This window comes from Salvelinus fontinalis, unplaced genomic scaffold (genome assembly GCF_029448725.1).
Source record: "Salvelinus fontinalis isolate EN_2023a unplaced genomic scaffold, ASM2944872v1 scaffold_0037, whole genome shotgun sequence".
Lineage (NCBI taxonomy): Eukaryota > Metazoa > Chordata > Actinopteri > Salmoniformes > Salmonidae > Salvelinus > Salvelinus fontinalis.
Genome location: NW_026600246.1, coordinates 730,270 through 753,974, shown reverse-complemented (window position 1 = coordinate 753,974; position 23,705 = coordinate 730,270). Strand labels below are relative to the sequence as shown.

Sequence of the window (23,705 nt, the reverse complement as noted above, 5' to 3'; positions counted from 1 at the left end):
TATATATATAATATACCTGGTTAAATAAAGGGTTATATATATAATATACCTGGTTAAATAAAGGGTTATATATATAATATACCTGGTTAAATAAAGGGTTAGGGTTATATATATAATATACCTGGTTAAATAAAGGGTTAGGGTTACATATATATAATATACCTGGTTAAATAAAGGGTTATATATATAATATACCTGGTTAAATAAAGGGTTATATATATATAATATACCTGGTTAAATAAAGGGTTATACATATAATATACCTGGTTAAATAAAGGGTTAGGGTTATATATATAATATACCTGGTTAAATAAAGGGTTAGGGTTATATATATATAATATACCTGGTTAAATAAAGGGTTATATATATAATATATCTGGTTAAATAAAGGGTTATATATATATAATATACCTGGTTAAATAAAGGGTTATATATATAATATACCTGGTTAAATAAAGGGTTATATATATAATATACCTGGTTAAATAAAGGGTTATATATATAATATACCTGGTTAAATAAAGGGTTATATATATAATATACCTGGTTAAATAAAGGGCTATATATATAATATACCTGGTTAAATAAAGGGTTAGGGTTATATATATAATATACCTGGTTAAATAAAGGGTTATATATATAATATACCTGGTTAAATAAAGGGTTAGGGTCATATATATACTATACCTGGTTAAATAAAGGGTTATATATATAATATACCTGTTTAAATAAAGGGTTATATATAATATACCTGGTTAAATAAAGGGTTATATATATAATATACCTGGTTAAATAAAGGGTTATATATATATAATATACCTGGTTAAATAAAGGGTTATATATATATAATATACCTGGTTAAATAAAGGGTTATATATATAATATACCTGGTTAAATAAAGGGTTAGGGTTATATATATAATATACCTGGTTAAATAAAGGGTTATATATATAATATACCTGGTTAAATAAAGGGTTATATATATAATATACCTGGTTAAATAAAGGGTTAGGGTTATATATATAATATACCTGGTTAAATAAAGGGTTAGGGTTACATATATATAATATACCTGGTTAAATAAAGGGTTATATATATAATATACCTGGTTAAATAAAGGGTTATATATATATAATATACCTGGTTAAATAAAGGGTTAGGGTTATATATATAATATACCTGGTTAAATAAAGGGTTATATATATATAATATACCTGGTTAAATAAAGGGTTAGGGTTATATATATAATATACCTGGTTAAATAAAGGGTTATATATATAATATACCTGGTTAAATAAAGGGTTATATATATAATATATCTGGTTAAATAAAGGGTTATATATATAATATACCTGGTTAAATAAAGGGTTATATATATATAATATACCTGGTTAAATAAAGGGTTATATATATATAATATACCTGGTTAAATAAAGGGTTATATATATAATATACCTGGTTAAATAAAGGGTTAGGGTTATATATATAATATATCTGGTTAAATAAAGGGTTATATATATAATATACCTGGTTAAATAAAGGGTTATATATATAATATACCTGGTTAAATAAAGGGTTATATATTTAATATACCTGGTTAAATAAAGGGTTATATATATATAATATACCTGGTTAAATAAAGGGTTATATTTATACACTGCTCAAAAAAATAAAGGGAACACTAAAATAACACATCCTAGATCTGAATGAATGAAATATTCTTATTAAATACTTTTTTCTTTACATAGTTGAATGTGCTGACAACAAAATCACACTGAAATTATCAATGGAAATCAAATTTATCAATCCATGGAAGTCTGGATTTGGAGTCACACTCAAAATTAAAGTGGAAAACCACACTACAGGCTGATCCAACTTTGATGTAATGTCCTTAAAACAAGTCAAAATGAGGCTCAGTAGTGTGTGTGGCCTCCACGTGCCTGTATGACCTCCCTATAGCGCCTGGGCATGCTCCTGATGAGGTGGCGGATGGTCTCCTGAGGGATCTCCTCCCAGACCTGGACTAAAGCATCCGCCAACTCCTGGACAGTCTGTGGTGCAACGTGGCGCTGGTGGATGGAGCGAGACATGATGTCCCAGATGTGCTCAATTGGATTCAGTTCTGGGGAACGGGCGGGCCAGTCCATAGCATCAATGCCTTCCTCTTGCAGGAACTGCTGACACACTCCAGCCACATGAGGTCTAGCATTGTCTTGCATTAGGAGGAACCCAGGGCCAACCGCACCAGCATATGGTCTCACAAGGGGTCTGAGGATCTCATCTCGGTACCTAATGGCAGTCAGGCTACCTCTGGCGAGCACATGGAGGGCTGTGCGGCCCCCCAAAGAAATGCCACCCCACACCATGACTGACCCATCGCCAAACTGGTCATGCTGGAGGATGTTGCAGGCAGCAGAACATTCTCCACGGCGTCTTCAGACTGTCACGTCTGTCACATGTGCTCATGTGCTCAGTGTGAACCTGCTTTCATCTGTGAAGAGCACAGGGCGCCAGTGGCGAATTTGCCAATCTTGGTGTTCTCTGGCAAATGCCAAACGTCCTGCACGGTGTTGGGCTGTAAGCACAACCCCCACCTGTGGACGTCGGGCCCTCATACCACCCTCATGGAGTCTGTTTCTGACCGTTTGAGCAGACACATGCACATTTGTGGCCTGATGGAGGTCATTTTGCAGGGCTCTGGCAGTGCACCTCCTTGCACAAAGGCGGAGGTAGCGGTCCTGCTGCTGGGTTGTTGCCCTCCTACGGCCTCCTCCACGTCTCCTGATGTACTGGCCTGTCTCCTGGTAGCGCCTCCATGCCTGGACACTACGCTGACAGACATAGCAAACCTTCTTGCCACAGCTCGCATTGATGTGCCATCCTGGATGAGCTGCACTACCTGAGCCACTTGTGTGGGTTGTAGACTCCGTCTCATGCTACCACTAGAGTGAAAGCACCGCCAGCATTCAAAAGTGACCAAAACATCAGCCAGGAAGCATAGGAACTGAGAAGTGGTCTGTGGTCACCACCTGCAGAATCACTCCTTTATTGGGGGTGTCTTGCTAATTGCCTATAATTTCCACCTTTTGTCTATTCCATTTGCACAACAGCATGTGAAATTTATTGTCAATCAGTGTTGCTTCCTAAGTGGACAGTTTGATTTCACAGAAGTGTGATTGACTTGGATTTACATTGTGTTGTTTAAGTGTTCCCTTTATTTTTTGAGCAGTGTATATATAATATACCTGGTTAAATAAAGGGTTATATATATAATATACCTGGTTAAATAAAGGGTTAGGGTTATATATATAATATACCTGGTTAAAAATAAAGGGTTAGGGTTATATATATATAATATACCTGGTTAAATAAAGGGTTATATATATAATATACCTGGTTAAATAAAGGGTTATATATATATAATATACCTGGTTAAATAAAGGGTTATATATGTATAATATACCTGGTTAAATAAAGGGTTATATGTATAATATACCTGGTTTAATAAAGGGTTATATATATATAATATACCTGGTTAAATAAAAGGTTAGGGTTATATATGTATAATATACCTGGTTAAATAAAGGGTTATATGTATAATATACCTGGTTAAATAAAGGGTTATATATATAATATACCTGGTTAAATAAAGGGTTAGGGTTATATATATAATATACCTGGTTAAATAAAGGGTTATATATATAATATACCTGGTTAAATAAAGGGTTATATATATAATATACCTGGTTAAATAAAGGGTTAGGGTTATATATATAATATACCTGGTTAAATAAAGGGTTAGGGTTACATATATATAATATACCTGGTTAAATAAAGGGTTATATATATAATATACCTGGTTAAATAAAGGGTTATATATATATATAATATACCTGGTTAAATAAAGGGTTATATATATAATATACCTGGTTAAATAAAGGGTTAGGGTTATATATATAATATACCTGGTTAAATAAAGGGTTAGGGTTATATATATATAATATACCTGGTTAAATAAAGGGTTATATATATAATATATCTGGTTAAATAAAGGGTTATATATATATAATATACCTGGTTAAATAAAGGGTTATATATATAATATACCTGGTTAAATAAAGGGTTATATATATAATATACCTGGTTAAATAAAGGGTTATATATATAATATACCTGGTTAAATAAAGGGTTATATATATAATATACCTGGTTAAATAAAGGGCTATATATATAATATACCTGGTTAAATAAAGGGTTAGGGTTATATATATAATATACCTGGTTAAATAAAGGGTTATATATATAATATACCTGGTTAAATAAAGGGTTAGGGTCATATATATACTATACCTGGTTAAATAAAGGGTTATATATATAATATACCTGTTTAAATAAAGGGTTATATATAATATACCTGGTTAAATAAAGGGTTATATATATAATATACCTGGTTAAATAAAGGGTTATATATATATAATATACCTGGTTAAATAAAGGGTTATATATATATAATATACCTGGTTAAATAAAGGGTTATATATATAATATACCTGGTTAAATAAAGGGTTAGGGTTATATATATAATATACCTGGTTAAATAAAGGGTTATATATATAATATACCTGGTTAAATAAAGGGTTATATATATAATATACCTGGTTAAATAAAGGGTTAGGGTTATATATATAATATACCTGGTTAAATAAAGCGTTAGGGTTACATATATATAATATACCTGGTTAAATAAAGGGTTATATATATAATATACCTGGTTAAATAAAGGGTTATATATATATAATATACCTGGTTAAATAAAGGGTTAGGGTTATATATATAATATACCTGGTTAAATAAAGGGTTATATATATATAATATACCTGGTTAAATAAAGGGTTAGGGTTATATATATAATATACCTGGTTAAATAAAGGGTTATATATATAATATACCTGGTTAAATAAAGGGTTATATATATAATATATCTGGTTAAATAAAGGGTTATATATATAATATACCTGGTTAAATAAAGGGTTATATATATATAATATACCTGGTTAAATAAAGGGTTATATATATATAATATACCTGGTTAAATAAAGGGTTATATATATAATATACCTGGTTAAATAAAGGGTTAGGGTTATATATATAATATACCTGGTTAAATAAAGGGTTATATATATAATATACCTGGTTAAATAAAGGGTTATATATATAATATACCTGGTTAAATAAAGGGTTAGGGTTATATATATAATATACCTGGTTAAATAAAGGGTTAGGGTTACATATATATAATATACCTGGTTAAATAAAGGGTTATATATATAATATACCTGGTTAAATAAAGGGTTATATATATATATATAATATACCTGGTTAAATAAAGGGTTATATATATAATATACCTGGTTAAATAAAGGGTTAGGGTTATATATATAATATACCTGGTTAAATAAAGGGTTAGGGTTATATATATATAATATACCTGGTTAAATAAAGGGTTATATATATAATATATCTGGTTAAATAAAGGGTTATATATATATAATATACCTGGTTAAATAAAGGGTTATATATATAATATACCTGGTTAAATAAAGGGTTATATATATAATATACCTGGTTAAATAAAGGGTTATATATATAATATACCTGGTTAAATAAAGGGTTATATATATAATATACCTGGTTAAATAAAGGGCTATATATATAATATACCTGGTTAAATAAAGGGTTAGGGTTATATATATAATATACCTGGTTAAATAAAGGGTTATATATATAATATACCTGGTTAAATAAAGGGTTAGGGTCATATATATACTATACCTGGTTAAATAAAGGGTTATATATATAATATACCTGGTTAAATAAAGGGTTAGGGTTATATATATACTATACCTGGTTAAATAAAGGGTTATATATATATAATATACCTGGTTAAATAAAGGTGAAATAAAACATAAAGAAAAACCCTGAATGAGAAGGTGTGTCCTCACCCAGAAAAACAGTTACATTCATCCACAATAAATCCCCCATCAATACTTTAAATTATATGTAGTATTTAATGTGTATATTTATATTGTATTATACAGGGCGCATAATAAATCCCTATTAATACTTTAAATTATATGTAGTATTTAATGTGTATATTTATATTGTATTATACAGGGAGCATAATAAATCCCCCATCAATACTTAAATTATATGTAGTATATAATGTGTATATTTATATTGTATTATACAGGGAGCATAATAAATCCCCTATTAATACTTTAAATTATATGTAGTATTTAATGTGTATATTTATATTGTATTATACAGGGAGCATAATAAATCCCCCATCAATACTTTAAATTATATGTAGTATTTAATGTGTATATTTATATTGTATTATACAGGGAACATAATAAATCCCCCATCAATACTTTAAATTATATGTAGTATTTAATGTGTATATTTATATTGTATTATACAGGGAGCATAATAAATCCCCCATCAATACTTTAAAATATATGTAGTATTTAATGTGTATATTTATATTGTATTATACAGGGAGCATTTGGAAAAGAAACTCAATATCTCAATATGTCTTCCCTGTCAAAATAAATAAATACAATTAATGAACAGATAGGTGGAGGGGATACAGGCTGTGGTCAATTTATTAATGAACAGATAGGTGGAGGACATACAGGCTGTGGTCAATTTATTAATGAACAGATAGGTGGAGGGACATACAGGCTTAGGTGGAGGGACATACAGGCTGTGGTCAATTTATTAATGAACAGATAGGTTGAGGGACATACAGGCTGTGGTCAATTTATTAATGAACAGATAGGTTGAGGGACATACAGGCTGTGGTCAATTTATTAATGAACAGATAGGTGGAGGGACATACAGGCTGTGGTCAATTTATTAATGAACAGATAGGTGGAGGGACATACAGGCTGTGGTCAATTTATTAATGAACAGATAGAGGACATACAGGCTGTGGTCAATTTATTAATGAACAGATAGATGGAGGGACATACAGGCTGTGGTCAATTTATTAATGAACAGATAGAGGGACATACAGGCTGTGGTCAATTTATTAATGAACAGATAGGTGGAGGACATACAGGCTGTGGTCAATTTATTAATGAAACATGTAAAACAGATTGATTTGACAAACAGTCCAAATACTCAGTATACACCAATGTGTCTTCCATGTGTCCACATCTCTTTAGTGGCTGGGGCGGAAAGGAAAGGCCAGGCTCGGAAGGAAAGGTTGAGAAGGGAAGGCGGGATGAGGAGAGTGAGAGGAGGGGTGAGGTCCTAAGGGGCCGGGCCGGGGGCTGTAGCCCAGGGGAGGGGTGTGGATGTGGGGGTAGAATCCACTCTGTTGCACTGGACCAGACATCACCATCTGGAGCAAACTGAGAGACACCAGTTAGAATTAGGAATTACAACTCACTTTGTCCTGCATCTGTAAAAGGAAACGCATCACCTACTGCTGTTCATTCCAAATCCGTCAATGCATTCTAAAAACCTCCCACATTCCGTTCTTCTTCATTCCGTGGTTTCATTACCGTTTTGACTTCGGTTTGAATTCTGTCCTGTCGCAATGCTTCGCTAACTTAGTGAGGCAGATGTCGCTAAATATGGATGACATGTATAACCCTAGGGGTGCATTGTGATTGGTTGGGGGGGAGGTTTAGGGGTGCATTGTGATTGGTTGTGGGGGAGGGCTAGGGGTGCATTGTGATTGGTTGTGGGGGAGGGTTAGGGGTGCATTGTGATTGGTTGTGGGGGAGGGCTAGGGGTGCATTGTGATTGGTTGTGGGGGAGGTGTAGGGGTGCATTGTGATTGGTTGTGGGGGAGGGTTAGGGGTGCATTGTGATTGGTTGTGGGGGAGGGCTAGGGGTGCATTGTGATTGGTTGTGGGGGAGGTTTAGGGGTGCATTGTGATTGGTTGTGGGGGAGGTTTAGGGGTGCATTGTGATTGGTTGTGGGGGAGGTTTAGAGGTGCATTGTGATTGGTTGTGGGGGAGGGCTAGGGGTGCATTGTGATTGGTTGTGGGGGAGGGCTAGGGGTGCATTGTGATTGGTTGTGGGGGAGGGTTAGGGGTGCATTGTGATTGGTTGTGGGGGAGGTTTAGGGGTGCATTGTGATTGGTTGTGGGGGAGGGCTAGGGGTGCATTGTGATTGGTTGTGGGGGAGGTTTAGGGGTGCATTGTGATTGGTTGTGGGGGAGGTTTAGAGGTGCATTGTGATTGGTTGTGGGGGAGGGCTAGGGGTGCATTGTGATTGGTTGTGGGGGAGGGCTAGGGGTGCATTGTGATTGGTTGTGGGGGAGGGTTAGGGGTGCATTGTGATTGGTTGTGGGGGAGGTTTAGGGGTGCATTGTGATTGGTTGTGGGGGAGGTTTAGGGGTGCATTGTGATTGGTTGTGGGGGAGGGCTAGGGGTGCATTGTGATTGGTTGTGGGGGAGGTTTAGGGGTGCATTGTGATTGGTTGTGGGGGAGGGCTAGGGGTGCATTGTGATTGGTTGTGGGGGAGGGTTAGGGGTGCATTGTGATTGGTTGTGGGGGAGGTTTAGGGGTGCATTGTGATTGGTTGTGGGGGAGGGCTAGGGGTGCATTGTGATTGGTTGTGGGGGAGGGCTAGGGGTGCATTGTGATTGGTTGTGGGGGAGGGCTAGGGGTGCATTGTGATTGGTTGTGGGGGAGGTTTAGAGGTGCATTGTGATTGGTTGTGGGGGAGGTTTAGGGGTGCATTGTGATTGGTTGGGGGGGAGGTTTAGGGGTGCATTGTGATTGGTTGGGGGGGAGGTTTAGGGGTGCATTGTGATTGGTTGTGGGGGAGGTTTAGGGGTGCATTGTGATTGGTTGTGGGGGAGGGCTAGGGGTGCATTGTGATTGGTTGTGGGGGAGGTTTAGGGGTGCATTGTGATTGGTTGTGGGGGAGGGCTAGGGGTGCATTGTGATTGGTTGTGGGGGAGGGTTAGGGGTGCATTGTGATTGGTTGTGGGGGAGGGCTAGGGGTGCATTGTGATTGGTTGTGGGGGAGGTTTAGGGGTGCATTGTGATTGGTTGTGGGGGAGGGCTAGGGGTGCATTGTGATTGGTTGTGGGGGAGGGCTAGGGGTGCATTGTGATTGGTTGTGGGGGAGGTTTAGGGGTGCATTGTGATTGGTTGTGGGGGAGGGCTAGGGGTGCATTGTGATTGGTTGTGGGGGAGGTTTAGAGGTGCATTGTGATTGGTTGTGGGGGAGGTTTAGAGGTGCATTGTGATTGGTTGGGGGGGAGGTTTAGGGGTGCATTGTGATTGGTTGTGGGGGAGGGCTAGGGGTGCATTGTGATTGGTTGTGGGGGAGGGCTAGGGGTGCATTGTGATTGGTTGTGGGGGAGGGCTAGGGGTGCATTGTGATTGGTTGTGGGGGAGGGCTAGGGGTGCATTGTGATTGGTTGTGGGGGAGGTTTAGGGGTGCATTGTGATTGGTTGTGGGGGAGGGCTAGGGGTGCATTGTGATTGGTTGTGGGGGAGGGCTAGGGGTGCATTGTGATTGGTTGTGGGGGAGGTTTAGGGGTGCATTGTGATTGGTTGTGGGGGAGGTTTAGGGGTGCATTGTGATTGGTTGTGGGGAAGGTTTAGGGGTGCATTGTGATTGGTTGGGGGGGAGGGTTAGGGGTGCATTGTGATTGGTTGTGGGGGAAGGTTTAGGGGTGCATTGTGATTGGTTGTGGGGAAGGTTTAGGGGTGCATTGTGATTGGTTGGGGGGGAGGTTTAGAGGTGCATTGTGATTGGTTGTGGGGGAGGTTTAGGGGTGCATTGTGATTGGTTGGGGGGGAGGTTTAGGGGTGCATTGTGATTGGTTGTGGGGGAGGTTTAGGGGTGCATTGTGATTGGTTGTGGGGGAGGTTTAGAGGTGCACTGTGATTGGTTGTGGGGGAAGGTTTAGGGGTGCATTGTGATTGGTTGTGGGGGAGGTTTAGAGGTGCATTGTGATTGGTTGGGGGGGAGGTTTAGGGGTGCATTGTGATTGGTTGTGGGGGAGGTTTAGGGGTGCATTGTGATTGGTTGTGGGGGAGGGCTAGGGGTGCATTGTGATTGGTTGTGGGGGAGGTTTAGGGGTGCATTGTGATTGGTTGTGGGGGAGGGCTAGGGGTGCATTGTGATTGGTTGTGGGGGAGGGTTAGGGGTGCATTGTGATTGGTTGGGGGGGAGGTTTAGAGGTGCATTGTGATTGGTTGTGGGGGAGGTTTAGGGGTGCATTGTGATTGGTTGGGGGGGAGGGTTAGGGGTGCATTGTGATTGGTTGTGGGGGAGGGCTAGGGGTGCATTGTGATTGGTTGTGGGGGAGGTTTAGGGGTGCATTGTGATTGGTTGTGGGGGAGGGCTAGGGGTGCATTGTGATTGGTTGTGGGGGAGGGCTAGGGGTGCATTGTGATTGGTTGTGGGGGAGGTTTAGGGGTGCATTGTGATTGGTTGTGGGGGAGGTTTAGGGGTGCATTGTGATTGGTTGTGGGGGAGGTGTAGGGGTGCATTGTGATTGGTTGGGGGGAGGGTTAGGGGTGCATTGTGATTGGTTGGGGGGGAAGTTTAGGGGTGCGTTGTGATTGGTTGTGGGGGAGGTTTAGGGGTGCATTGTGATTGGTTGTGGGGGAGGTTTAGAGGTGCATTGTGATTGGTTGTGGGGGAGGGCTAGGGGTGCATTGTGATTGGTTGTGGGGGAGGTTTAGGGGTGCATTGTGATTGGTTGTGGGGGAGGGCTAGGGGTGCATTGTGACTGGTTGTGGGGGAGGTTTAGGGGTGCATTGTGATTGGTTGTGGGGGAGGGTTAGGGGTGCATTGTGATTGGTTGTGGGGGAGGTTTAGGGGTGCATTGTGATTGGTTGTGGGGGAGGTTTAGAGGTGCATTGTGATTGGTTGTGGGGGAAGGTTTAGGGGTGCATTGTGATTGGTTGTGGGGGAGGGTTAGGGGTGCATTGTGATTGGTTGTGGGGGAGGGCTAGGGGTGCATTGTGATTGGTTGTGGGGGAGGGTTAGGGGTGCATTGTGATTGGTTGTGGGGGAGGGCTAGGGGTGCATTGTGATTGGTTGTGGGGGAGGTTTAGGGGTGCATTGTGATTGGTTGTGGGGGAGGGCTAGGGGTGCATTGTGATTGGTTGTGGGGGAGGGCTAGGGGTGCATTGTGATTGGTTGTGGGGGAGGTTTAGGGGTGCATTGTGATTGGTTGTGGGGGAGGTTTAGGGGTGCATTGTGATTGGTTGTGGGGGAGGTGTAGGGGTGCATTGTGATTGGTTGGGGGGAGGGTTAGGGGTGCATTGTGATTGGTTGGGGGGGAAGTTTAGGGGTGCGTTGTGATTGGTTGTGGGGGAGGTTTAGGGGTGCATTGTGATTGGTTGTGGGGGAGGTTTAGAGGTGCATTGTGATTGGTTGTGGGGGAAGGTTTAGGGGTGCATTGTGATTGGTTGTGGGGGAGGTTTAGAGGTGCATTGTGATTGGTTGTGGGGGAGGGCTAGGGGTGCATTGTGATTGGTTGTGGGGGAGGGTTAGGGGTGCATTGTGATTGGTTGTGGGGGAGGGCTAGGGGTGCATTGTGATTGGTTGTGGGGGAGGTTTAGGGGTGCATTGTGATTGGTTGGGGGGAGGGTTAGGGGTGCATTGTGATTGGTTGTGGGGGAGGGCTAGGGGTGCATTGTGACTGGTTGTGGGGGAGGTTTAGGGGTGCATTGTGATTGGTTGTGGGGGAGGTGTAGGGGTGCATTGTGATTGGTTGGGGGGAGGGTTAGGGGTGCATTGTGATTGGTTGTGGGGGAGGGCTAGGGGTGCATTGTGATTGGTTGTGGGGGAGGTTTAGGGGTGCATTGTGATTGGTTGTGGGGGAGGGCTAGGGGTGCATTGTGACTGGTTGTGGGGGAGGTTTAGGGGTGCATTGTGATTGGTTGTGGGGGAGGTGTAGGGGTGCATTGTGATTGGTTGGGGGGAGGGTTAGGGGTGCATTGTGATTGGTTGTGGGGGAGGGCTAGGGGTGCATTGTGATTGGTTGTGGGGGAGGTTTAGGGGTGCATTGTGATTGGTTGTGGGGGAGGTTTAGGGGTGCATTGTGATTGGTTGTGGGTGAGGTTTAGGGGTGCATTGTGATTGGTTGTGGGGGAGGTTTAGGGGTGCATTGTGATTGGTTGTGGGGGAGGGCTAGGGGTGCATTGTGATTGGTTGTGGGGGAGGTTTAGAGGTGCATTGTGATTGGTTGTGGGGGAGGTGTAGGGGTGCATTGTGATTGGTTGTGGGGGAGGTTTAGGGGTGCATTGTGATTGGTTGTGGGGGAGGTTTAGGGGTGCATTGTGATTGGTTGTGGGGGAGGTTTAGGGGTGCATTGTGATTGGTTGTGGGGGAGGTTTAGGGGTGCATTGTGATCGGTTGTGGGGGAGGTTTAGGGGTGCATTGTGATTGGTTGTGGGGGAGGTTTAGGGGTGCATTGTGATTGGTTGTGGGGGAGGTTTAGGGGTGCATTGTGATTGGTTGTGGGGGAGGGCTAGGGGTGCATTGTGATTGGTTGTGGGGGAGGTTTAGAGGTGCATTGTGATTGGTTGGGGGGGAGGTTTAGGGGTGCATTGTGATTGGTTGTGGGGGAGGTGTAGGGGTGCATTGTGATTGGTTGGGGGGAGGGTTAGGGGTGCATTGTGATTGGTTGGGGGGGAAGTTTAGGGGTGCGTTGTGATTGGTTGTGGGGGAGGTTTAGGGGTGCATTGTGATTGGTTGTGGGGGAGGTTTAGAGGTGCATTGTGATTGGTTGTGGGGGAGGTTTAGGGGTGCATTGTGATTGGTTGGGGGGAGGGTTAGGGGTGCATTGTGATTGGTTGTGGGGGAGGGCTAGGGGTGCATTGTGACTGGTTGTGGGGGAGGTTTAGGGGTGCATTGTGATTGGTTGTGGGGGAGGTGTAGGGGTGCATTGTGATTGGTTGGGGGGAGGGTTAGGGGTGCATTGTGATTGGTTGTGGGGGAGGGCTAGGGGTGCATTGTGATTGGTTGTGGGGGAGGTTTAGGGGTGCATTGTGATTGGTTGTGGGGGAGGTTTAGGGGTGCATTGTGATTGGTTGTGGGGGAGGTGTAGGGGTGCATTGTGATTGGTTGGGGGGAGGGTTAGGGGTGCATTGTGATTGGTTGTGGGGGAGGGCTAGGGGTGCATTGTGATTGGTTGTGGGGGAGGTTTAGGGGTGCATTGTGATTGGTTGTGGGGGAGGTTTAGGGGTGCATTGTGATTGGTTGTGGGGGAGGTTTAGGGGTGCATTGTGATTGGTTGTGGGGGAGGTTTAGGGGTGCATTGTGATTGGTTGTGGGGGAGGTTTAGGGGTGCATTGTGATTGGTTGTGGGGGAGGGCTAGGGGTGCATTGTGATTGGTTGTGGGGGAGGTTTAGAGGTGCAGTGTGATTGGTTGTGGGGGAGGTGTAGGGGTGCATTGTGATTGGTTGTGGGGGAGGTTTAGGGGTGCATTGTGATTGGTTGTGGGGGAGGTTTAGGGGTGCATTGTGATTGGTTGTGGGGGAGGTTTAGGGGTGCATTGTGATTGGTTGTGGGGGAGGTTTAGGGGTGCATTGTGATTGGTTGTGGGGGAGGTTTAGGGGTGCATTGTGATTGGTTGTGGGGGAGGTTTAGGGGTGCATTGTGATTGGTTGTGGGGGAGGTTTAGGGGTGCATTGTGATTGGTTGTGGGGGAGGGCTAGGGGTGCATTGTGATTGGTTGTGGGGGAGGTTTAGAGGTGCATTGTGATTGGTTGGGGGGGAGGTTTAGGGGTGCATTGTGATTGGTTGTGGGGGAGGTGTAGGGGTGCATTGTGATTGGTTGGGGGGAGGGTTAGGGGTGCATTGTGATTGGTTGTGGGGGAGGTTTAGGGGTGCGTTGTGATTGGTTGTGGGGGAGGTTTAGGGGTGCATTGTGATTGGTTGTGGGGGAGGTTTAGAGGTGCATTGTGATTGGTTGTGGGGGAAGGTTTAGGGGTGCATTGTGATTGGTTGTGGGGGAGGTTTAGAGGTGCATTGTGATTGGTTGTGGGGGAAGGTTTAGGGGTGCATTGTGATTGGTTGTGGGGGAGGTTTAGGGGTGCATTGTGATTGGTTGTGGGGGAGGTTTAGGGGTGCATTGTGATTGGTTGTGGGGGAGGGTTAGGGGTGCATTGTGATTGGTTGTGGGGGAGGTTTAGGGGTGCATTGTGATTGGTTGTGGGGGAGGTTTAGAGGTGCATTGTGATTGGTTGTGGGGGAAGGTTTAGGGGTGCATTGTGATTGGTTGTGGGGGAGGTTTAGGGGTGCATTGTGATTGGTTGTGGGGGAGGTTTAGGGGTGCATTGTGATTGGTTGTGGGGGAGGTTTAGGGGTGCATTGTGATTGGTTGTGGGGGAGGTTTAGGGGTGCACTGTGATTGGTTGTGGGGAAGGTTTAGGGGTGCATTGTGATTGGTTGTGGGGGAAGGTTTAGGGGTGCATTGTGATTGGTTGTGGGGAAGGTTTAGGGGTGCATTGTGATTGGTTGGGGGGGAGGTTTAGAGGTGCATTGTGATTGGTTGTGGGGGAGGTTTAGGGGTGCATTGTGATTGGTTGTGGGGGAGGTTTAGGGGTGCATTGTGATTGGTTGTGGGGAAGGTTTAGGGGTGCATTGTGATTGGTTGTGGGGAAGGTTTAGGGGTGCATTGTGATTGGTTGTGGGGAAGGTTTAGGGGTGCATTGTGATTGGTTGGGGGGGAGGTTTAGAGGTGCATTGTGATTGGTTATGGGGGAGGTTTAGGGGTGCATTGTGATTGGTTGTGGGGGAGGTTTAGGGGTGCATTGTGATTGGTTGTGGGGAAGGTTTAGGGGTGCATTGTGATTGGTTGTGGGGAAGGTTTAGGGGTGCATTGTGATTGGTTGTGGGGAAGGTTTAGGGGTGCATTGTGGGGGAGGTTTAGGGGTGCGTTGTGATTGGTTGGGGGGGAGGTTTAGGGGTGCATTGTGATTGGTTGTGGGGGAGGGCTAGGGGTGAACTGTGACTGCTTCTTACTTGTTGTGTGGGAGGCGGGAACAGAGAGCTCTCAGGTCCTCTGTGGAGAGAGAATACAGGATAAGACATCACAACTGTAGAAGACACAGGATATGACAACTGTAGAAGACACAGGATATGACATCCCTACCTCTAGAGCAGAGCAGCGCCCCTGCTGCCATGGAGACCTGCAGGGCCTGGGCCAGCCTATCCAGAGTGAGCTGGATGCGTGTCTGTGTATCGGAGTGGAGAGGGTTCAGCTCCTCCAGAAGACCAGAGAGGTCAGAGGTCAGAGAAGTCAGCTGGTCGGGCTGCAGCAACGCCAGACGACCCAGAAGCCCCTTCTCTCTCAGAACGCCCGGGAGGAGCAGCAACACCTGGAACAGATAAGCGGTTAGAGTTCATCACCTCTGACCTCTAAACATGACCCTGACCCTGACCCAGGACTCCGGGAGGAAGAGTTGATGAACTCTAAACATGACTTGACCCAGGTCCTCAGAGGGGCTGAAGAAAAACAAGGTTAGAGTTTTGGGGTGCGGTTCCACGGGGGTGCGGTTCCACGGGGGTGCGGTTCCACGGGGGAGCGGTTCCACGGAGGTGCTTTATGTTTGCTTTATTGTACACTGGCAGTTATTGTTGTTTGTCCCTCTTGAGTCACGGTAGAAATAACTTAACCTGTAATTCATTTTGACGTTTCTGCCAGTGGGGGTCTTAGCTTGACGTACAATTGCGCAATTAAGGTGTTTGATGCAGTATTTGTAAAAACATGTGAAAGAATCAGTAGACAGTATCAGTCCGTTGCTGCTGGCTGCGCTCGGGACTGATTTGGACCAGACCAATGGTTGTGGGGAGGGCTAGGGGAGCATTGTGATTGGACTCCAGGCTCAGGACTGATTTGGACCAGACCACTGGTTGTGGGGAGGGCTAGGGGAGCATTGTGATTGGTTGTTTCAGCTGGTCGGGTTGCAGCAACGCCAGACTCCCCGGAGTCCCCAGAATCAGTAGACAGTATCAGTCCGTTGCTGCTGGCTGCACTCGGGACTGATTTGGACCAGACCACTGGTTGTGGGGAGGGCTAGGGGAGCATTGTGATTGGTTGTTTCAGCTGGTCGGGTTGCAGCAACGCCAGACTCCCCGGAGTCCCCAGAATCAGTAGACAGTATCAGTCAGTTGCTGCTGGCTGCACTCGGGACTGATTTGGACCAGACCAATGGTTGTGGGGAGGGCTAGGGGAGCATTGTGATTGGTTGTTTCAGCTGGTCGGGTTGCAGCAACGCCAGACTCCCCGGAGTCCCCAGAATCAGTAGACAGTATCAGTCAGTTGCTGCTGGCTGCACTCGGGACTGATTTGGACCAGACCAATGGTTGTGGGGAGGGCTAGGGGAGCATTGTGATTGGACTCCAGGCTCAGGACTGATTTGGACCAGACCACTGGTTGTGGGGAGGGCTAGGGGAGCATTGTGATTGGACTCCAGGCTCAGGACTGATTTGGACCAGAACACTGGTTGTGGGGAGGGCTAGGGGAGCATTGTGATTGGACTCCAGGCTCAGGACTGATTTGGACCAGACCACTGGTTGTGGGGAGGGCTAGGGGAGCATTGTGATTGGACTCCAGGCTCAGGACTGATTTGGACCAGACCAATGGTTGTGGGGAGGGCTAGGGGAGCATTGTGATTGGACTCCAGGCTCAGGACTGATTTGGACTAGACCAATGGTTGTGGGGAGGGCTAGGGGAGCATTGTGATTGGACTCCAGGCTCAGGACTGATTTCTGAGAACATGTCTCCAAGTTCTTCATCAGCAAGCTGTCAAATGATCCTAGATAAAGCACAAGCTGCTACCAGCCATATATCACTACCACAAATCACTAGTGAGCTAAGTTCCGTCTCTGCTTGTCAATGAAGATAGCTGTCAAACGATCCTAGATAAAGCACAAGCTGCTACCAGCCGTATATCACTACCCCAAATCACTAGTGAGCTAAGGTCCATCTCTGCTTGTCAATAACACCATGAGCAGGCAGGTCACTAAGCTTAATCAGCTTATCTGGTGACGTTTGTGCTTCAGGGCCGTTTGGTTTTTACATCTTTCTCCCCATCTATTACCAGAGTGGGCATCTGTCGGACAGTGTTTCATAGGGAATCATGTTACTGGGCTCCTGAGTGGCGCAGCGGTCTAAGGCACTGCATCCCAGTGCTAGAGGCCTCACTACAGACACCTTGGTTTGAATCCAGGCTGTATCACAACCGGTCGTGATTGGGAGTCCAATAGGGCGGCGTACAAGTGGTCCAGGTTTGGCCGGTGTAGGCCGTCATTGTTCTTAACTGACTTGCCTAGTTAAATAAAGGTTACATTTATATTGTTTTAAAGACAAACAGCTGGCAGCAGGACACAATATGGGCTCAATGGGGTTTAGAATTCTGGAATCTTGACAGGTTGCAGGTGAGATGCACATCATCTCAATTCTCATTGGTCCATAACAGTAGCTAGCCTTCCATCCAGGTGGAGACAGATTTGGTCCAGAACAGTAGCTAGCCTTCCATCCAGGTGGAGACAGATTTGGTCCAGAACAGCCTTCCATCCAGGTGGAGACAGATTTGACCCAGAACAGTAGCTAGCCTTCCATCCAGGTGGAGACAGATTTGACCCAGAACAGCCTTCCATCCAGGTGGAGACAGATTTGGTCCAGAACAGTAGCTAGCCTTCCATCCAGGTGGAGACAGATTTGGACCAGAACAGTAGCTAGCCTTCCATCCAGGTGGAGACAGATTTGACCCAGAACAGTAGCTAGCCTTCCATCCAGGTGGAGACAGATTTGGTCCAGACCAGTAGCTAGCCTTCCATCCAGGTGGAGACAGATTTGGTCCAGAACAGTAGCTAGCCTTCCATCCAGGTGGAGACAGATTTGGTCCAGAACAGTAGCTAGCCTTCCATCCAGGTGGAGACAGATTTGACCCAGAACAGTAGCTAGCCTTCCATCCAGGTGGAGACAGATTTGGTCCAGAACAGCCTTCCATCCAGGTGGAGACAGATTTGACCCAGAACAGTAGCTAGCTTTCCATCCAGGTGGAGACAAATTTGGTCCAGAACAGCCTTCCATCCAGGTGGAGACAGATTTGGTCCAGAACAGCCTTCCATCCAGGTGGAGACAGATTTGGTCCAGAACAGTAGCTAGGCTTCCATCCAGGTGGAGACAGATTTGGTCCAGAACAGTAGCTAGCCTTCCATCCAGGTGGAGACAGATTTGGTCCAGAACAGCCTTCCATCCAGGTGGAGACAGATTTGGTCCAGAACAGCCTTCCATCCAGGTGGAGACAGATTTGGTCCAGAACAGTAGCTAGGCTTCCATCCAGGTGGAGACAGATTTGGTCCAGAACAGTAGCTAGCCTTCCATCCAGGTGGAGACAGATTTGGTCCAGAACAGTAGCTAGGCTTCCATCCAGGTGGAGACAGATTTGGTCCAGAACAGTAGCTAGCCTTCCATCCAGGTGGAGACAGATTTGTTCCAGAACAGTAGCTAGCCTTCCATCCAGGTGGAGACAGATTTGGTCCAGAACAGTAGCTAGCCTTCCATCCAGGTGGAGACAGATTTGGTCCAGAACAGTAGCTAGTCTTCCATCCAGGTGGAGACAGATTTGGTCCAGAACAGTAGCTAGCCTTCCATCCAGGTGGAGACAGATTTGGTCCAGAACAGCCTTCCATCCAGGTGGAGACAGATTTGGTCCAGAACAGTAGCTAGCCTTCCATCCAGGTGGAGACAGATTTGGTCCAGAACAGTAGCTAGCCTTCCATCCAGGTGGAGACAGATTTGAACCAGAACAGTAGCTAGCCTTCCATCCAGGTGGAGACAGATTTGAACCAGAACTGCCTTCCATCCAGGTGGAGACAGATTTGACCCAGAACAGTAGCTAGCCTTCCATCCAGGTGGACAGATTTGGTCCAGAACAGTAGCTAGCCTTCCATCCAGGAGGAGACAGATTTGACCCAGAACAGTAGCTAGCCTTCCATCCAGGTGGAGACAGATTTGGACCAGAACAGTAGCTAGCCTTCCATCCAGGTGGAGACAGATTTGGTCCAGAACAGCCTTCCATCCAGGTGGAGACAGATTTGGTCCAGAACAGTAGCTAGCCTTCCATCCAGGTGGAGACAGATTTGGTCCAGAACAGCCTTCCATCCAGGTGGAGACAGATTTGGTCCAGAACAGTAGCTAGCCTTCCATCCAGGTGGAGACAGATTTGGTCCAGAACAGTAGCTAGCCTTCCATCCAGGTGGAGACAGATTTGGTCCAGAACAGTAGCTAGCCTTCCATCCAGGTGGAGACAGATTTGGACCAGAACAGTAGCTAGCCTTCCATCCAGGTGGAGACAGATTTGGTCCAGAACAGTAGCTAGCCTTCCATCCAGGTGGAGACAGATTTGGCCCAGAACAGTAGCTAGCCTTCCATCCAGGTGGAGACAGATTTGGTCCAGAACAGTAGCTAGCCTTCCATCCAGGTGGAGACAGATTTGGTCCAGAACAGTAGCTAGCCTTCCATCCAGGTGGAGACAGATTTGGTCCAGAACAGTAGCTAGCCTTCCATCCAGGTGGAGACAGATTTGACCCAGAACAGCCTTCCATCCAGGTGGAGACAGATTTGACCCAGAACAGTAGCTAGCCTTCCATCCAGGTGGAGACAGATTTGGTCCAGAACAGTAGCTAGCCTTCCATCCAGGTGGAGACAGATTTGGTCCAGAACAGCCTTCCATCCAGGTGGAGACAGATTTGACCCAGAACAGTAGCTAGCCTTCCATCCAGGTGGAGACAGATTTGACCCAGAACAGCCTTCCATCCAGGTGGAGACAGATTTGACCCAGAACAGTAGCTAGCCTTCCATCCAGGTGGAGACAGATTTGGTCCAGAACAGCCTTCCATCCAGGTGGAGACAGATTTGGTCCAGAACAGTAGCTAGCCTTCCATCCAGGTGGAGACAGATTTGGTCCAGAACAGTAGCTAGCCTTCCATCCAGGTGGAGACAGATTTGGTCCAGAACAGCCTTCCATCCAGGTGGAGACAGATTTGGTCCAGAACAGTAGCTAGCCTTCCATCCAGGTGGAGACAGATTTGGACCAGAACAGTAGCTAGCCTTCCATCCAGGTGGAGACAGATTTGGTCCAGAACAGTAGCTAGCCTTCCATCCAGGTGGAGACAGATTTGGTCCAGAACAGTAGCTAGCCTTCCATCCAGGTGGAGACAGATTTGGCCCAGAACAGTAGCTAGCCTTCCATCCAGGTGGAGACAGATTTGGTCCAGAACAGTAGCTAGCCTTCCATCCAGGTGGAGACAGATTTGGTCCAGAACAGTAGCTAGCCTTCCATCCAGGTGGAGACAGATTTGATCCAGAACAGTAGCTAGTCTTCCATCCAGGTGGAGACAGATTTGGTCCAGAACAGTAGCTAGCCTTCCATCCAGGTGGAGACAGATATGACCCAGAACAGTAGCTAGCCTTCCATCCAGGTGGAGACAGATTTGGTCCAGAACAGTAGCTAGCCTAACATCCAGGTGGAGACAGATTTGGTCCAGAACAGTAGCTAGCCTTCCATCCAGGTGGAGACAGATTTGGTCCAGAACAGTAGCTAGCCTTCCATCCAGGTGGAGACAGATTTGGTCCAGAACAGCCTTCCATCCAGGTGGAGACAGATTTGGACCAGAACAGTAGCTAGCCTTCCATCCAGGTGGAGACAGATTTGACCCAGAACAGTAGCTAGCCTTCCATCCAGTTGGAGACAGATTTGACCCAGAACAGTAGCTAGCCTTCCATCCAGGTGGAGACAGATTTGGTCCAGAACAGTAGCTAGCCTTCCATCCAGGTGGAGACAGATTTGGTCCAGAACAGTAGCTAGTCTTCCATCCAGGTGGAGACAGATTTGGTCCAGAACAGTAGCTAGCCTTCCATCCAGGTGGAGACAGATTTGGTCCAGAACAGCCTTCCATCCAGGTGGAGACAGATTTGGTCCAGAACAGTAGCTAGCTTTCCATCCAGGTGGAGACAGATTTGACCCAGAACAGTAGCTAGCCTTCCATCCAGGTGGAGACAGATTTGACCCAGAACAGCCTCCATCCAGGTGGAGACAGATTTGGACCAGAACAGTAGCTAGCCTTCCATCCAGGTGGAGACAGATTTGGTCCAGAACAGCCTTCCATCCAGGTGGAGACAGATTTGGACCAGAACAGTAGCTAGCCTTCCATCCAGGCGGAGACAGATTTGGTCCAGAACAGTAGCTAGCCTTCCATCCAGGTGGAGACAGATTTGGTCCAGAACAGTAGCTAGCCTTCCATCCAGGTGGAGACAGATTTGGTCCAGAACAGTAGCTAGCCTTCCATCCAGGTGGAGACAGATTTGGTCCAGAACAGTAGCTAACCTTCCATCCAGGTGGAGACAGATTTGACCCAGAACAGTAGCTAGCTTTCCATCCAGGTGGAGACAGATTTGGTCCAGAACAGTAGCTAGCCTTCCATCCAGGTGGAGACAGATTTGGTCCAGAACAGTAGCTAGCCTTCCATCCAGGTGGAGACAGATTTGGTCCAGAACAGTAGCTAGACTTCCATCCAGGTGGAGACAGATTTGACCCAGAACAGTAGCTAGCCTTCCATCCAGGTGGAGACAGATTTGGTCCAGAACAGTAGCTAGCCTTCCATCCAGGTGGAGACAGATTTGGTCCAGAACAGTAGCTAGCCTTCCATCCAGGCGGAGACAGATTTGGTCCAGAACAGCCTTCCATCCAGGTGGAGACAGATTTGGTCCAGAACAGTAGCTAGCCTTCCATCCAGGTGGAGACAGATTTGAACCAGAACAGCCTTCCATCCAGGTGGAGACAGATTTGGTCCAGAACAGTAGCTAGCCTTCCATCCAGGTGGAGACAGATTTGACCCAGAACAGCCTTCCATCCAGGTGGAGACAGATTTGGTCCAGAACAGTAGCTAGCCTTCCATCCAGGTGGAGACAGATTTGGTCGAGAACAGTAGCTAGCCTTCCATCCAGGTGGAGACAGATTTGACCCAGAACAGCCTTCCATCCAGGTGGAGACAGATTTGGTCCAGAACAGTAGCTAGCCTTCCATCCAGGTGGAGACAGATTTGGTCCAGAACAGTAGCTAGCCTTCCATCCAGGTGGAGACAGATTTGACCCAGAACAGCCTCCATCCAGGTGGAGACAGATTTGGACCAGAACAGTAGCTAGCCTTCCATCCAGGTGGAGACAGATTTGGTCCAGAACAGCCTTCCATCCAGGTGGAGACAGATTTGGACCAGAACAGTAGCTAGCCTTCCATCCAGGCGGAGACAGATTTGGTCCAGAACAGTAGCTAGCCTTCCATCCAGGTGGAGACAGATTTGGTCCAGAACAGTAGCTAGCCTTCCATCCAGGTGGAGACAGATTTGGTCCAGAACAGTAGCTAGCCTTCCATCCAGGTGGAGACAGATTTGGTCCAGAACAGTAGCTAACCTTCCATCCAGGTGGAGACAGATTTGACCCAGAACAGTAGCTAGCCTTCCATCCAGGTGGAGACAGATTTGGTCCAGAACAGTAGCTAGCCTTCCATCCAGGTGGAGACAGATTTGGTCCAGAACAGTAGCTAGCCTTCCATCCAGGTGGAGACAGATTTGGTCCAGAACAGTAGCTAGGCTTCCATCCAGGTGGAGACAGATTTGACCCAGAACAGTAGCTAGCCTTCCATCCAGGTGGAGACAGATTTGGTCCAGAACAGTAGCTAGCCTTCCATCCAGGTGGAGACAGATTTGGTCCAGAACAGTAGCTAGCCTTCCATCCAGGCGGAGACAGATTTGACCCAGAACAGCCTTCCATCCAGGTGGAGACAGATTTGGTCCAGAACAGTAGCTAGCCTTCCATCCAGGTGGAGACAGATTTGAACCAGAACAGCCTTCCATCCAGGTGGAGACAGATTTGGTCCAGAACAGTAGCTAGCCTTCCATCCAGGTGGAGACAGATTTGACCCAGAACAGCCTTCCATCCAGGTGGAGACAGATTTGGTCCAGAACAGTAGCTAGCCTTCCATCCAGGTGGAGACAGATTTGGTCGAGAACAGTAGCTAGCCTTCCATCCAGGTGGAGACAGATTTGACCCAGAACAGCCTTCCATCCAGGTGGAGACAGATTTGGTCCAGAACAGTAGCTAGCCTTCCATCCAGGTGGAGACAGATTTGGTCCAGAACAGTAGCTAGCCTTCCATCCAGGTGGAGACAGATTTGAACCAGAACAGCCTTCCATCCAGGTGGAGACAGATTTGGTCCAGAACAGTAGCTAGCCTTCCATCCAGGTGGAGACAGATTTGGACCAGAACAGTAGCTAGTCTTCCATCCAGGTGGAGACAGATTTGGTCCAGAACAGTAGCTAGCCTTCCATCCAGTTGGAGACAGATTTGGTCCAGAACAGTAGCTAGCCTTCCATCCAGGTGGAGACAGATTTGAACCAGAACAGTAGCTAGCCTTCCATCCAGGTGGAGACAGATTTGGCCCAGAACAGTAGCTAGCCTTCCATCCAGGTGGAGACAGATTTGGTCCAGAACAGTAGCTAGCCTTCCATCCAGGTGGAGACAGATTTGACCCAGAACAGCCTTCCATCCAGGTGGAGACAGATTTGGACCAGAACAGTAGCTAGCCTTCCATCCAGGTGGAGACAGATTTGGTCCAGAACAGTAGCTAGCCTTCCATCC

At 45.9% G+C, this 23,705-nt stretch overlaps 1 protein-coding gene across 4 annotated transcripts in view; it reads right to left on the bottom strand.

The window, feature by feature from the left end:
* Positions 1 to 6,638: 6,638 nt before the first annotated feature.
* LOC129842406 (integrator complex subunit 15-like) overlaps positions 6,639 to 23,705 on the bottom strand; it is a 179,220-nt gene continuing 162,153 nt past the window's right edge. For all 4 annotated transcript variants that reach the window (XM_055910949.1, XM_055910948.1, XM_055910950.1 and 1 more), the window contains 3 exons: positions 15,153 to 15,378; positions 15,023 to 15,062; positions 6,639 to 7,418 (listed from right to left, as the gene is read on the bottom strand). In XM_055910949.1, the coding sequence (XP_055766924.1) occupies positions 7,226 to 7,418; positions 15,023 to 15,062; positions 15,153 to 15,378 (459 nt within the window). In that variant the 3' untranslated portion in view covers positions 6,639 to 7,225. The remainder of the gene's footprint in view (positions 7,419 to 15,022; positions 15,063 to 15,152; positions 15,379 to 23,705) is intronic.